Consider the following 16794-nt stretch of genomic DNA (forward strand, 5'->3'; position numbering starts at 1 on the left):
CCTTTAACTCTGGGGAGCTGGTAAATATTTTTGAAATGAAGATGGTCAGAGAACAAAAGCAAATCTTTCCTGGAGAAAGCAAGCTCTGACTAACACATATTTTTTTGCATCCAACTCATCGTTTCTGGCTAAGGTTGGAGTAAACACTCCTTACCACAGAGCTCAGTTGTGCAGCAAATCTGTCCGAGATTCCTCCTGGATAGTTTTTGGCAGAAGAGTCCAAGAACTCATTGACAGATGAAGACCAAGTAGTTCCAGTAATTACTCTGCCGGGTGACAATCTTTGCTCTTCTAAGAGCTGGATTCTTGAACCTAGTGTGGAAAAAGACACTTCTCAACAAAAATATTCTCTATGCCACTTGGCTTACAGCAAGGAAAATGTTATTTGCTACTATCGCCAGCTGCCTTTTGGCAAAATTCTGGATTAGCAAAGGATAACTGTGAAAATTATAAAGGATATAAACTATGAACTACCCAAAAAGCTTTTAGACCTTCCAAGTACTTTATGGATATAACAAATTTATCACTTTCAAATAGTTAGGCAAATTAAAGTTATGAAGAATCTAAAGAAACCCAACCCTACATTTATGGACTAGGAAGAAGTGCTCAACCATGTGTAAATGAGCTCATTTTGTTATGGATGCTCAAATATTCACCACTGTTATGACCTTTAAGCTAATTACAATCTACCTGCTTACAAGTTTTAACCTCAGAGCTCTCAGAACGTGATGGGGAGTTGGGGCACCTTTTCTATTGTTATGTATCTGAATGTCTGTGAACAGAAATCTTGCATCACTGCTGTATCGCAAGGAATCGAACATGAGAGCTGAAGACACAATTAACTCGCTTTTTCTAAAAACATTTTTTTCAATTTTGGAAAATATGTAAACAGGGATTCATCCTGTCTATAAACTACTATCTAGTCACAGCAAAATTCTTATAAATTTTGGTACACAGTGTTTGCAGAAATCCAATCCTAAGAAAGGTTTAATTGTATTGTGTGTTGTATCAAAACACAAGAGCTCACAACCCAAATAGTCACATACAAAGGTGGTGGATGAAAGATAAAGAGACATCCTATATATATGCTTGTTCATATGCTAAATACAGTTATTTTTCTTACTATTAGCCTTTTAAAAAAATTTTCAACAGTCATCAGATGACACTGAGCCTGGCCATTATATACTGCGGGTATGTAGCTGTCAGAAAATCTGGTGTTAAGAACAGAGGAGATGAGGTTTGAGGTTGGTGGGTTCTGTTTCAGGCACAGTAAACTACTCACTTTTGATATAATGGCTGTGCTGCCATTCGGTGAGACTTGGGCAGGCTGGAGCGCTGGAGAGGGAAGAACCTGATGAAGTTCAACAAAAGCAAGTGTAGGGTCCTGCACCTGGGGAGGAACAACCCCAGGCACCAGTACAGGTTGGGGTGGACCTGCTGGAAAGCAGCTCTGCAGAGAAGGACCTGGGAGTTCTGGTCGACAACAGATTGACCATGAGTCACCAATGTGTCCTTGTGGCCAAGAGGCCAATGGTCCCTGGGATGTGTTAGGAAAAGTGTGACCAGCAGGTCAGGGAGGTTGTTCCTTCCCCTCTGCTCTGCCCTGGGGAGGCCACATCTGTAGTTCCGTGTCCAGTTCTGGGCTCCCCAGTTTAAGAAGGACAAGGAATTACTGGAGGGAGTCCAGTTACAGCTGCAAAGATGCTGAGGGGTCTGGAGCATCTTTGTGATGAGGAGAGACTGAAAGAGCTGGGGCTGTTCAGCTGGAGAAGAGAAGCTGAGAGGGGATCTCATCAATGGTTATAAATGTCTCCAGGGTGGGTGTCAAGAGGATGGACCAGACTCTGTTCAGTGGTGCCCAACGACAGGATGAGGGGCAACGGGCACAGACTGAAGCACAGGAGGGTCCATCTGAACATGAGGAGAAACTTCTTTCCTCTGAGGTGCCAGAGCCTGGCCCAGGCTGCCCAGAGAGGTTGTGGAGTCTCCTTCTCTGGAGACACTGAAACCCACCTGGACACCTTCCTGTGTGATCTGCTCTGGTGACCCTGTGTTAGCAGGTGGGTTGGACTGGATGATCTCCAGAGGTCCCTTCAATGCCAGCCATGCTGTGATTCTGTGATTTGATATTGAGTAGCAGTAAAGTCCAACCTGCAGAGGTGCAGAGCTTCAAACTGCCAAAACTTCAGTGGGATTTGTGGTGCCCACCATCACAAATAATCAGTTTTTGACATAAATGTCCCTTTCCTCATTTGTAGAATACAAACAGTACCACATACTTCTCAGGACTGCTGTGAGATATAATTAATAGCTGTAAAGTACTGAGTTCTGTGGATGAAAGCTGCTAATGCAAGTACAAAACATTATCATCTCCAAAATGTATTACTTCTGCTATAAAAAGTTTTTTAAAAGAACTTATCTATTTTTTCCCTGTATCTTCACTCTATATAAGAGCAAAAGATCTTGCACAGCAGTTCATTAAAAAAAGAATTAACAACCTATCATAATCTCACACAACCAATCTTTCCCCTGCTACTATCTTACTAAAAATGTCCATATTAAACACAACCTTGGGGCAAGTTTTTTAAAATAAATTATTTCCCGCAGGCCATAAGAAGAGATGATCTCTAGAAATAGGATAGTTAAATTTATTTAAACACCTATAAATGAAGCTCTAAATGAATTTAATGGTGCGTAGTAAATTTAAAAGTTACTTTATGGACAGCAGAATTACCAAAATCGAGTACTATTAATGAAGTTTCTGTAACTAGCGACAAGTCACTTACTGAAAGAACTCAGAACTGCTGAGGAATACAAAGTCCTTTAAAGGAGCTCCAGATACATGCACATATATCTTAAAAAATACCACGATTATATGAAAACCTTTTATTTTTAATATCTTCCACTTTTCTTCTTTCCTGATAATCTAGTTAGGGTTTGGTGGGTTTTGTTACCTTTCAGGACAAAACATCTCCAGTGTTTCTAAGACCAATAAGTAACAATTTCATAGTGAATAAGGCAAAAAAGTCTTCTTTCTCACTTCAAACTAGCACGAACATTCTAGAAATGAAAATAAAATCTACATAGTTTAAGATTAAATAAGATTCTTCAGAAAGGTCCCCACTGCTGTAGCACTGAGACGCCACAATACATGTAGAAGCTTTTTTCTTGTCCACTGGGAAATTAGTATTTATTAATTCTTTCAGGATAGAAAATTACTTGAAAAGATGAACTGATGAATTTTACACTATCCTTCATTAACATTTTCAGACATTTTTGCCCTCCCTTCAGCTATTAATACTTTTATTTGCAGCCTTCTGAGGCACACAGAAGGTCATGAATATTGGCTCTGTGTTACTAAGGAAACTCATTAACCCTCCTTTTGCAAAGCTCTAACGAAGACAGCCATAAACCATGGAGACTCTTGGAGTTAGAGGAAAGAGTTCATATAAATGAGCTTCTTATTAGTCCATGTTGTGCAACATCTTACTACCGTAAACTCTTTTCCTTACTTCTTTTTTTCCAGTATTTTAGAGATCATATTCTGCTTTCACCCCAGCTGGTAACCTGCTCTGTCTGGAATAAATTCAAGGGTTACAGCTGAGTTCTCACAATATGTTAAGGTAATTAATCTTAATTATGCTGCCTCTGACAAAAGTCATCTTCCTTTCTTCTTCTACAGGCAGCCACGAAGATCTTCTCCTCCCTCCTTGAGCCAATTTTATAGCTGCATGATGAGTTTAATCATGGAAGCGATCTATCTGAAAGTTGGTTTGGTTTTGTGTTTTGTTTTTTTCCTAAGTTAGTTTTGGGATGGAACCATTCCCCGATCCAGATAACACGTGTCTGCAGAGGAATGAGAGCAAGAAGCACACCAGAAATGCGTAGGCAGAAGTAAGTTGGGCATGACCACTTTTTGCAGCATCATGCACTCGGATTAGCTGAAAGTGATCGTAGAACCACAGAATAGTTTGGGTTGAAGGGACCTTCAAAGTTCCCCCAGTTCCCCTCCTGCCATGAGCAAGGACATCTTCACCAGCTCAGGTTGCTCAGAGCCCTGTCCAGCCTGGCCTGGGATGTCTCCAGGGATGGTTCATCCACCACCTCTCTGGCAAACCTGGGCCAGGCTCTCACCACCCTCAGGGCCAACAATTTCTTCCTCGTGTCCAGCCTGAACCTCCCTCCTTTAGTTTAAAACCATCACCCCTTGTCCTATCACAACAGGACCTGCTCAAAATTCTGGCCCCATCTTTCTTCTCAACCCCTTTTAGTCTGGAAAGGCCGCACTAAGGTCTCACCAGAGCTTCTGTTCTCCAGCTGAACACCCCAACTCTCTCAGCCTGTCCTCCCAGCAGATCTGTTCCAGCCTCACATCATTCCTGTGGCTCCTCTGGCCCCTCTCCAGCAGGTCCATGTGTGTCCTGTGCTGAGGATCCCAGAGCTCCAGCATTAGTCATTCAAGGGCTAGAAGGCTTCTGGTTAAATGCACTACTGATCACCTGGGTTTACCCTGCAGGGGGTGGCCCCAAAAGCAAAGTAAATGTATAAGCTGCCTTCTCTCATCTCACTATCCTGGTTTTAATAAGCATCTTCATGCTTCTGGCTGTCCTGGGGAAGAGAGTAAAGTCAAGTCCCAGTGCCACACCATTGTCTTGTTGCTCAACATAGAATCATTCTGTTTGGAAGAAACTCTCAAGATCATCAAGTCCAACCATAACCTGACTCTAGCACTAAACTATGTCCCTAAGAACTCTGTCTATATGCCTTTTAAAGTTCGACAGGCCCAAAGCTCTCAGGTACGGACACATATCTCAGGTACAGACACATATCTCACTTGTGATTCATGTGGAATGAATGGGAGATCCTCAGCCCAAAAGTATCCTCAGAAGAGTCAAACAACTCTCTCTCTGCAAATTATCACCTCAGGGCATGTAGTGATGCAAAAGTACCTAGGAAGAGCTCCATTAAAGTTTCAGATCCCAGGGATAAACCAGCCCAGGAGACTCATTACAGAGAAGGTGGCAGTGGTTTCAGAGACAAGTCTCACAGGTTGCATCATTGACAGACGTCAATTCTTGTAACAAATAAGTAGGAATACTCTACTGATAAAAACAGCAGTAGCATGTGCCTAGACACAGTACCTGCTCCTGCTCTGCTATTCAGGTCCTGAACGCTATCAGAAAGCGCAGGTGGCTCCAAACCCAGGTACGCCTTTACGAGGAAACTCAGCTCCGTGAATGCCTCATCCAATTCATCTGCAGAAAGGGATACGCATTTCACGGCAGAGAGAAAGGTTATATAACAAAAAAACCCAACAAGCTTTCATCAGTATGAAGTTTGAAATCACAGAAGTTTGGCACAGAAATGTGTTCTTAACTGATTCAGCTCACCCCTTTGGGAGAAAAAATCTTCACCTTCAGAAATAGCACACTCAAGAAAATAATCTGAAATTAATTTCAGACATTCTCCTCCTGCAATCTGGTATATTGTGTTTTATTTCTTTAATGCTATATCGAAACTGTAGGCTCTGTGTGCCCCTGCAAAGAACTACGAATACAATATGTCATACCATCATTGCGGTGAACCACAAAAATCATCTCCACAAAAGGGCAGACACAGAATGAAGTATAAAAGGATTCTTCTCTACCACTTGCTATCCTCAGTTCCTAAATATCAAGAAGCAAACATTTGTTTTAGTGAAATATCTACCACCCTCGCATTCCTTGTTTCAGGCTGGGAGACTTGAGCAGGTTACTAAGCAGAAGAGTCCTACAAGGCGAAGCTTTGCAGTCACCTCTTCTTTACAGTCAGACTTAGCCAGGCTGCATATCAGCTGTCATTTCAACGCTTGAAAAAAGCCCATTCTGCCCAGAGATAATTTGGTCTGTTAGATCCAAAGCACCTCTGAACTCTGCCCAGAAACCAACAGACAATTAGCACAAATGAGTTGAATATTCTCATAGAAGACACTATTTAACAAGTGTGCTGCTGAATTCAATAGTTGGTTCGCACAACTTGGACAGAACAGAGTAATTCAGTCCTGACAGATCTCGGGAGCTTTTGGATTCCTGGGACAAGAATGAACTGGGAAAATCAATTAAGGCATAGTTTAAACTGTTATGCTGAGCATCAAACCATTTGTCATCCTTAGTTTAATATCTGCCAGAGGCTTTGTTTGCGTAGCAGTTTCAGTCCATCTATCGGTGTGACATTAGAAGGCAGGTTTATCATTAAGAAAGATTAACTTACCTGTGTTGATCACTGCATCAAAGTATCCTGGAAAATCCTGACTTATTTTGATGTACATGTCCACTCTGGACACAGCCTCTTCAATCTCTGACCTGCTGAATAATCCTTTCCTCCGCAGATGTCCCTCATATACTTCTTTGTTTGTTGGTACTAACAGGATATATCTGGGTTTAAAGTAGGTATTTTTCAAGCTACGCACACCCTGTAAAATAAAGCGGAGAAAGGCAATGTTTTATATCGGATACGGAGTGCCTATTGAGCTTGCAGCTGAGTTTAGGACTATTCTGTATTTATCAGGAATTACTGGAAACCAGAATCCAATCTACAGGTCTCAAGGTCTAGCATTAAACTTTACAAAAGAGGCGAGTTCAAGGTGAAGTGCTCTAAAGCTACATGTGGAAAGCATTATAACAGTTGTATAATCTTATTTTAAACACACTTCTGAAATAATCCTTTTAGTCAAACTGCTCAGTGATGTAAAGCATCGTGCTTCTCATATCCACCAGCTAACGCCTTTTCTTTTTTTTTCTTTCCATCCTTTCTATTCCATGGGGACCCAGTTATTCTGAATGTGCGTATCGGTGACTTACATTATCATACTAACACACAGCACAACTTATCTGCACCACCGCTCTGGCCCCCGGCTTTTCACTCTGAACAAACTGTCCATTTGCTCCTCAACAGGTATATTTTTCTAAGTGAAAATGTGCAACTTCACTGAGATGCAGGCGTATTTATTTTGCTGAAGTGATGTTACCCTTCCTGAAACTGGGTATAACCACAACTCCTGGGCAGAGATAGGATGTGCACATTCTTCATCTGTTAGGCTGTAGTCAGCTGCCTTAAATTGAACCATTTTTTATCAGGAACAAGCTATCTTGAGAAAGACTTGTAGTATAGCACACTAGGAAATGCTTCCACGTACCTGACATCAACTCTGCTGCAAGGACAACGGCTGTGGGTGGCACAAATTGCCAGCTGAGGACTCCAAAACAAATAATAATTTGTACTATGTCTGATAGGATGAGAGGAAATGGCCTCAAATTGCCCCAGGGGAGGTTTAGATTGGATATTTGGAACAATTTCTTCCCCAAAGGGCTGTGGGGCATTGGAACAGGCTGCCAAGGGCAGTGCTGGAGTCACCATCCATGGAGGGTTGAACAGATGGAGATGAGGTTCTCAGGGACATGGGGCAGTGCCAGGGGTTGAACTCGATGATCTTGAGGGTTTCTTCCAACCAAAATTATACTATGATTCTATGAAAAAGGAGACCTGCCTGCATGCTAGGACGGTTTTATTAATTGATGTAGGTAAAGGTACCAATCCTGAATTTCCGATAGCTCTCCTTTGCACCATCACATACTTAGAAGAATCTTTTCTCTCTCACTCTATCTGCATATAAAATAGAATATTGTAACCAAGTAGCCCTGTAATACGATATTGTTATTGCTGGTAACAGACCATAAGATTTATACTGTGTCTTCAGGACTTGAGGTTTATCCTGCTCAGTCTGAACTTTTCTTGACTGGCTGTAACTTTGTTTTACTTGGTTCAGCTGTGACAGCAATTTCTCTCCTTGACCAGCTGTCTGTATCTAATCATTTTAATTTTGTTTATCTTTGTGAGGTACAATGACAGTTTTATGTAGACAGCGGTAACAAGCAGTTGTTCCAGGTAGAATGAGATGTTTATGACTCGTAATAACACAGTCTAGATAAATGCAGGGCTGGCATGAGAGCAAAGACCTTGAGAAGTGGAAACACGGGATGCAATGTAGAGAACTATGGACAGGGGATGATAAGAGATGAGGCTCAGGCTTGAAAAGAGATGCCTCATAACTCTAAACATCTCAATAATGGTCAGTTATAAAAATAATAATGGGCAGTTATAAAAACACAGACTTGGAGCTGAACCAAGCAGGTTTTAGGGCTAATAAGAAGAAACAGCATCTAACATACATGAAGGGCATGGTATATAATGAATTCAGGTGTAACCTGGAGCTGCAGGACAATGAAGAAAGAGCAATGCGTTAGCAAAAAATATAGAAACGACTCCCAGAAGATCCTGGGAGGAGAAAGAAGGAACTATTAATAACAATATAAATATCCTCCCAGCAAGGGACTGAGATGCTGACAATTCACTGTAACATCCCTCTGCAAAGACAACACCAGAGGGAAACCACTCACCTTAGAACCCAAAGAAGAAGTGAAAGGGTGAACATAACACCAGCAGAACAGAGAGGAACCAAGAAGCATGTGTTACAATTTTAATTGTATTATTATTACTTTTTCAATATAAGTACTCTAAATACATTATTATTCTTGCTTTTTCTGTAATAATTAGACCTACACCAATGACAACTTAAATTACAGTTAAAATTTGCATTGTACTAACAGTAAACTCTTGGCTTCACTTTTACATATATGATTATGTAGTTATTAAAATGATCATTTTGGGTGTTTAATGATTGTTGTGGGGAAAAAATCACAGACCAACAACCATTGTGGTGTGTGATGAAGAACAAATTACTCCAAGTTAGGTGAGACCATGCACATTATTGCACTGTAGTAGATGTAGGGAAGCTTAATCTGTTTTCACTGAGGCTGATACACCTTCTTCACTAAAGTGAGTAGGAACAGAGAGGGACTAATATGTCAAATCTGAGCATCATTTGTTACTTCATCAGAACTGACTGTCACATCCTTCAAGCTAGGGTTCTCCAGAATAATTTTAAATATAGTCAAATACAAGCAAAATCATGCAAAAAACAATAATATGCTGAACAGTTAGTAGATTTTTTTTCCCTGGTTGTGGTTTTCTAAGGACGGAACAGTACTTTGATCTGTTATAAAAATGTCAGGGAGTGATTCTGGGGAAAAACCTATTCATTTTGGTGAAGACTAAAGAGGACAATTTAGGGCAGGGGAATCTTTGCATCCAGCTATGTGAGCACCAACTTTCAGCGAGGTCTGTAAGTATTCAGAGACTGGAAAACCAGCAGAAAGCAGAGCCACACTCCAGCATAGTAACACCCTCCTCATCTGAAGCTGCATCATGAATGACTTATTTTTCTGACCAAGAAATAACATAACAAATTATTCATATGCCCCAGAACTATGTAGAAATAGGAAGGCTGCCCATGAATAGTCTGGGGTAAATTGGGAGGAGAAAAAAAGGAAGAGATATGAAAAGTATCTGGAGTGACCAAGAAATTTGTTGTACAGAAATAAGAGAACCATAGAATCATTTCAGTTGGAAGAGACCCTCAGGATCATTGAGTCCAACCATAACCCAACTCTGGCACTAACCCATGTCCCTGAGAACCTCATCTCTGCATCTATTCAACCCTTCCAGGGATGGTGACTCCACCACTGCCCTGGGCAACCTGTTCCAATGCCCGACAACCCTTTTTGGGAATAATTTTTTCCTGATATCCAATCTAAACCTTCCCTGGTGCAACTTGAGGCCGTTTCCTCTTGTCCTATCACTTGCTGCTTGGGAGAAGAGACCAACACCCTCCACACTACAACCTCCTTTCAGGTGGTTGTAGACAGCCACCACTGTAGACAGTTGTAGACTTTCTCATATGAAAGTATAAGAAAATGACCTTAAAATAAAGAATGGGAAAATACACAAGTTGACAGTTTGAAAGCAGAGATATTTGGAATATTAAAGAAAAGAGTAAAATTTGAGTTTCCTGGATTTGCATATGAGCTCAAGAAAGATTGGAGGACTACCTGAGTTGAAGATGTCCATTCATTTAACAGAGCACTTAAATTCCTTCAGTTAATAGCACGGGGTTATAGAAAAGATGTGACTGGTATATCACAAAATCACAGAATGTTAGGGATTGGAAGGGATCTTGAAAGATCATCTGGTATATCCTGCTTCCTTTGCCTCCCCAGCAACAAATGCAATAGAGAGTGGTCTTTGGCAGGAGACAAGGTGTACTTATAATTTTGAAGGCATAATGAGACATACTAGCTCCTCTGCTTCTACATCCTTGGTTGGAACGTGCTCTGCAGGCTATGAAAGCAGAGGAAAAGCGTTGCAAACTTCTTACTGCAACACAGAACTATGTGTCAGCATCGCAGTGGCTTCTCCAACTGAAAGTGTAATCTCAGCAAGATATAACTTTACAAATTTCTGTCAGTGTCCTTTTTCAGTGAAAGATACACTCTAGATTAAAGGGAATGAACGGCTCTAAATTTTTAGTCTCGGCCCACAGTCCATAATTAAAATCTCTTTTAATAGTGCTAAATCACTTTTGTTATGAGCCTTGCAGTAGATAATGGACTTGGATAACTTCTATTCAGATACATAACTCACCGTTATTGTTTCTCATCTGCTAGCAGAGCCCACAGTGATGCAAGGCTACGCATAATTACTACGTGATCTTGAAACTTCAGTGACGAAGGAGTTTCTTTGCTGTCTGTCCACGACAGTAGCTTTGCTAATACCCAGTAAAAGTTACGGTCATCGCCTGTGTCGCTGGGCTAACCTCCATATGAATAAACATGCTGTTCCATTAACTTCTTTCTCTTAAATTATTTGATAATGCATCTACCTTCTGAAGAACTGACAGCTTTAAAAGGTTCCCCATTCCATCATGTTTTATATTCTCCTATTTTTGCTTCCCTTGTAAATTTAGGGTCTGTCTGGCAAGACAACAAACACTCAATGCCTATTGCAATCAGTGGAGATTGAGCGTGAGTCACGGTTCTGACAAGACTGAGGAAGAAGAGGAAATAGAATTACGCAGAGATTAAGTTATTAATTTGCTGTTTAACATCAGTCAAGTAACAGGCACTTAAGAGCAGAACTGCAGCATCAAATTGTGAACCATTTGAGCAAGGAGCTACTAGTTTTTTAGTATTGACATGATGCTCTTCTGTTATTTGCACATTTATATGCAAGCCAGTAAACGTGTACAGATTTATTTGGGCCTTATTGCTCCTTATAAGCACTAAGGTTCTTAATAAAAAAACGGTTTTTTGATTATCAGTTTCACAAACAAAATTGTCATCCTAGAACTAATTAAATTTAGTATCAATTTTTGCCAGGTTTTCCTAGTCATTCCCCTAACTCTGGATGTACAACTTAGGATCATACGTTAGCACTGCAGTCTCCTATGTATTTTTTATCCCCATTTATATATTTTTCCCCATATATCATGGAGTGTAGCATTGTCTGTTAATTTGTAATAATTGCCCAGATGTGGAGCTGAACCCTACAGAGTGAAACCCTGAACACTCAATATCACATTCTGGGCATTCTGTAGTGTTTCTCATATAGGTGGAAATTAATTTTTAGAAAGTATTTGGATGGAAATCACAGAATCCCAGAATGTCAGGGATTGGAAGGGACCTGGAAAGTTCATCCAGTGCAATCCCCCCATGGAGCAGGAACATCCAGATGAGGTTACACAGGAAGGTGTCCAGGCGGGTTGGAATGTCTGCACAGAAGGAGACTCCACAACCTCCCTGGGCAGCCTGGGCCAGGCTCTGCCACCCTCACCGGGAAGAAGTTTCTTCTCAAATTTAAGTGGAACCTCCTGTGTTCCAGTTTGAACCTATCACTGGTTGTCACCGAGAAGAGCCTGGCTCCATCCTCCTGACACTCACCCTTTAGATACCTGTAACCATGAATGAGGTCACCCCTCAGTGTCCTCTTGTCCAGCTCCAGAGCCCCAGCTCCCTCAGTCTTTCCTCACACGGGAGATGCTCCACTCCCTTCAGCATCTTGGTGGCTGCGCTGGACTCTCTGCAGCAGTTCCCTGTCCTGCTGGAACTGAGGGGCCACAACTGGACACAAGATTCCAGGTGTGGTCTCCCCAGGGCAGAGCAGAGGGGCAGGAGAACCTCTCTGACCTACTGACCACCCCCTTCTAACCCACCCCAGGTACTATTGGCTTCCTGGCCACAAGGGCCCAGTGCTGGCTCATGGTCATCCTGCAGCATGTCTTTCCTTTTTGTCACCTTAACCCCTAGCTAGTAAATCGTGATCTAAGATAATGAGAAGTAAATAATTAGAGAATTAGCTAAGAGTTATTATTTGGGGATTCCAACAGGTAGGTTTTGATGCTTTGTGACCTAGTTTCTTAATGCAACGTGACTTCTGAGATCCACCATCTGTGCAGGTGCACCTAACGAAATTCAGAGAGGGTAAAGTAATCCCTCAAAGAGATCACATCTCCTAACAGTTCTGCCCAAAATGTTGCCTCAGGCCTGCGTGCATCCTCCATTGCTTCATCAGTAAAGGAAAAAATATGGCATTTTTTTAGAGGTGATCAGTAGGTGTGCAGCTCTGGATAAATCCCATTATAAGCTTCAGATGGGTGGAAAAGCTGTGGATACTTGTCCTGGTGTTGTGGTCATGAGATGCACTCGATGCACCATTTTTCCTGCCCTGGGACACTGTTGTGACAAAATGAACTTCATTAAGCTTTTCAAAGGATGGTCCACTGATTAAGATGAATTACTCCTGTGTATATATGTACATATGTGTATATATATATAGTACCAGTGATTAATTAGATGGTATTGATAAGGTTTAAGTATTCTGTGAATGGTATATTATACAGGGTGGAATGTTCTGGTTTTGTTAAAAGACAAGTTTCTCTTTTAGTGAATTTGCCTTTCAGCTAAAGCCTTCACATTAGCTGCATTTTCCTGGAGAACCAGATACATGTTTTGGTAAACCTAGCAGTGGAATGCGAGGTTATTGACAAAGACAGATTCACATCTCGCGAGAGCGGCAACGAGAAACAGGTGACCAAGAAACTGACCAATGGAGTATAACATCCCATTCACATGATACTTCATATAAAAGTGGGAGATCACAAGGATCCCGTCCCTTTTTCCCTTTTCCTTGTGGCCAACATCAGGAGAGGACCTTACTAGTCATCGTTGCAAACTGAGGCCTAGTGACAGACTGAATCCAGCTCCGTTTGGCTGCAGAGTCCAGTCCAGGACTTTGGGTGCCGGCTCTGCGGTTGCTGAGACTTTCAAGATTACTTTTGTATATTTTATATTATTTTGTCTATTCTTATTAGTAGCATTAGTAAAACATTGTTAATTTTTCCAACGCTCTTCTCTCTGTCCTTCTTTCCCTCCCGATCGCCTGTGCTGAGTGGGAAGGAGGAAGAGGGGGGAGAGGAGGTTAACAATGCATCTGCCACGGTTTTATTGTCACCCCACAATCTAAACCCTCGACAATATTATGATGGAAAATACTGGTGATGTGGTGGGGAGATGAGGCTGCTGAATTTTGAAAAAATAGGCTAGGAAATTTTAAAAAGCCAGCAGCAGGATCCATCTGACTAAATGTGGGTGTCTACAAAGGGAGTGGTGCCCATATAGACATTGAAGAGCTACTTGATATGGGACTGGAGTTAATACAGTTCATCTGACCAAAAACTATATCTGCAGTGACTGTAATGAAGCCCACACAACTAGTTCAAGCGCACCAGCAGCTGGGCAGAAAGCCATAGGATGTCTCTTGCGTCACTAAGTGGTTATATTAGAATATATTCTATTAATATGGTTATATCGGCAGTTATATTGTAATATGTAGGCAGCTGAAACAAACCTTAGTCAAACTGCATGAATTCCTCCACAGAATTCTTACAGAATGACTCATTCAAAAATAGGCAGCAATAAGTGATCCTTACCTCTATTTCTAAGTGAACACAGGTTGCAAGACCTTCTCTGGCAATCGATTCTACTGTGTCTCTTCCAAGTCCGTAGTAATAGCCACTGTACTTATAGGTTGCTATAAACTTTCCCTGAAATTCAAAACAGCAAGTAAAATGACAAAGGAAATATTTTAAGGGAAACAATTTCATTAAAGCGGCATAATGAGTCTTCATTGCTTTCTTGCTTTCTCCCCACCTAAATCATCAATGGTAATGAGGGCAATGGGAGCACAAGTTTTGCAGAGAAGAGCATGTAGTCCTGCCAGGTATGGGCTTGTATGTTGTTCGTGGATAATAAAACACCGGTGTCTTGAAAACAAGCTGCTGACAGCTTCCAGCTTTCATTGGTAATTCGTTCACAGTGTAAAGAAAGCAAGATCTAAAGCAAGGGGCACCCTTCTGTTGACATTACATCAAACCATATGGTCACGCCATAGAAAATAGAAGATGCCAAAGAAAAGAGAGGACAGAAACAAATCTGCAAGGAGAATGTATAATTGGCCAAGAAATTTCAAATTTAAAATCTGACAACTGAAACTCTGCTTCCCAGTAGTATTTCTAGAGAGAGGCGAGCAGATTATATTCTTTTAAAATTAAGCTACTTCTCATTAAGGACCAGATCAGTTGCTTAAGACTGTGTTGGCTCCCCTGTTTGTATCTGTGCAAATAATGAGCTCTGTTGTGGTTTTTCAAGCCAAAGTTTTATGGCAGGCAGCAAAAGGCATCAGAAACAGTAGCTGGAGGCACATTGCCGTAAGAGAGAAACGCAACGCCTTGAGGGTGAATTTGCTAAACTTTACAAGATTGAATTCCCTGCAGGGTTGCTGGAAGAATTGGGAAAAAAACCAAAGAAGATTAAAAATATGGTGGCTATTTCAAGAGTTGTTATTTCCTGCACACACACACACGATATTTGCATGTGGAAAACAGTTTATTTCTACATTAGACCACTGTTTAAAGATTCCTACTGAGCATTATGCCCATTTAATGGTTTCTGTGCATTCATACAGAAGAAACGAGAGCACAAATACACAATGAATTTGTGGTTTCCGTCCATGAACTTACGCCATATAACTGTAAGTGAATAAGCGTGCACACACAGCCAAAAACTTAATATAAAACTATTTAGAAAATCAGACTTGGACTGAAAATTTGAGTTAGGTGCAGAAAATAGGCCTAGTAGGATATTAGTCAGGTACTTACTGTGTTCACCATTTTGTCAAATGCTTCTTGAGAAACGAAATAGTAGTCAAGTCTGTTGTCTTCACCAAAATAAGCTGTCCTGGTAGTGTGACAGGGACTGGAAGATATACGGTATAATAAAGAAATAACCTGTTTTCAATCATAGAAGCAGCTCTGGAATAGGAGGAGGGGAAAGTGGGAATACTACAAATCATTTTATTTTTAAGAAGAGAAGAAATACGAGAAAGATAAAGAGGTGCAAATCATACCGCTAATGCCACAGTTTTGAAAGATTAACCCATAAATACAAAAAAAACTCCCAAACAGTTTAAATGTAACATTACATTTTGGCTATAAATCCCCCAGCCCAGGACAGCCTGAACTGAAGCTGTCACAGAACCCTGGAATAGAGAAATGATGGAACCATTTTTTTTTTCCAGTTATGTCAGTTTGTGGATGATATAAAATAGAATCTTAAATATGGAAAAGGAGACTAGGAGTTAGGCTGAACTGTGAGGTTAAGAAAAAGCTATAAAGACCAATGGTATCCTGTCCTGTATCCAAACTAGCGTGGTCAGCAGGACAAGGGCAGTGATCCTTCCCCTGTGCTCTGCATTGGGGAGGCCACACCTGGAGTATTGTGGTCAGTTCTGGGCCCCTCAGCTCAGGAAAGAGATTGAAGTGCTGGAGCGGGTCCAGAGAAGAGCAACAAGGCTGGGGAAGGGACTTGAACTTGCCAGGGGAAATTGAGGCTGGAGATTAGAAAGCAATTCTGTGCAGAGAGAGTGGTCAGGCATTGGAATGGCTGCCCAGGGAGGTGCTGGACTCACCGGCCCTGGAGGTTTTGAAACTGAGATTGGACATGGCACTTAGTGCCATGATCTAGTCAATGGACTGGAGTTGGACCAAGGGTTGAACTTGATGATCTCTGAGGGCTTTTCCAACCCAGTTGATTCTGTGGTTCTGTGTGATCTTTAAATAGATTCCTAATAATAAGGGGAAAAACAATCTTGAATCTTGGGAGATAAGTGGGATACACGGCAGGCAAAATAATTGTCTGCCAGCACATAAGGATGACAGGATAAACCTCAGATACATGAGCTTACAACCAGGATGAAAAACTAAAACAAAACTCCAAACAAAACCAAAAAACCCAGCTAAGGCAGCGCATCTAGCAATTTTAGATTAACATACACTGTGATTCATGTTCTATCTCAGGAAATTATATTTTGCTACCGGTTTATGCTTTGGTTTTGTTTTTAATTTTTCCATTGCAGGATAACAGGCACAAAAGTGCAACGTGGAGCTTGGGCACTGATTCACATCAATGTTTTAACTCCTTGATTTCTGCTGCATTGTCCTGGAAAACATGGAAAAAAAAATACACCGCCTACCAGGCCATTTCTGTTCTTTTATTCAAGGTAGCTGAGTTATAAACCATTAAGAAGTTTAGTCTATAATGCAGAGCTTAATGTATTTTAACCATCATGGCATCAGCGGGTACCACTCTCTTTTTTATCAGCAAGCAAATGAGAACATTGTGCTACACATGGACTCCGTAAAATTTCACTTCAAAGGCCTGATTTGCTTTAAGATATTACGAACGCATCCAGCTCTAAAGGTCATTCCTGAGTAATAGCCAGATGGTTTGAGGGTCCAATTTCACT

At 41.2% G+C, this 16794-nt stretch overlaps 1 protein-coding gene across 1 annotated transcript in view; it reads right to left on the reverse strand.

Annotated features, from left to right (window-relative positions):
• The window catches only part of LRGUK (leucine rich repeats and guanylate kinase domain containing), a gene marked incomplete at both ends in the record, with an annotated part of 59180 nt that overhangs the window by 17346 nt on the left and 25040 nt on the right, over nt 1–16794 (reverse strand). The window contains 5 exons of the mRNA XM_080359923.1: nt 155–312; nt 5142–5255; nt 6250–6451; nt 13922–14035; nt 15149–15245. Coding sequence (XP_080216049.1) covers nt 155–312; nt 5142–5255; nt 6250–6451; nt 13922–14035; nt 15149–15245 — 685 coding nt within the window. The remainder of the gene's footprint in view (nt 1–154; nt 313–5141; nt 5256–6249; nt 6452–13921; nt 14036–15148; nt 15246–16794) is intronic.

The sequence above is a fragment of the Nesoenas mayeri genome, assembly GCF_963082525.1.
Source record: "Nesoenas mayeri genome assembly, chromosome: 1".
In the NCBI taxonomy this organism is placed as follows: domain Eukaryota; kingdom Metazoa; phylum Chordata; class Aves; order Columbiformes; family Columbidae; genus Nesoenas; species Nesoenas mayeri.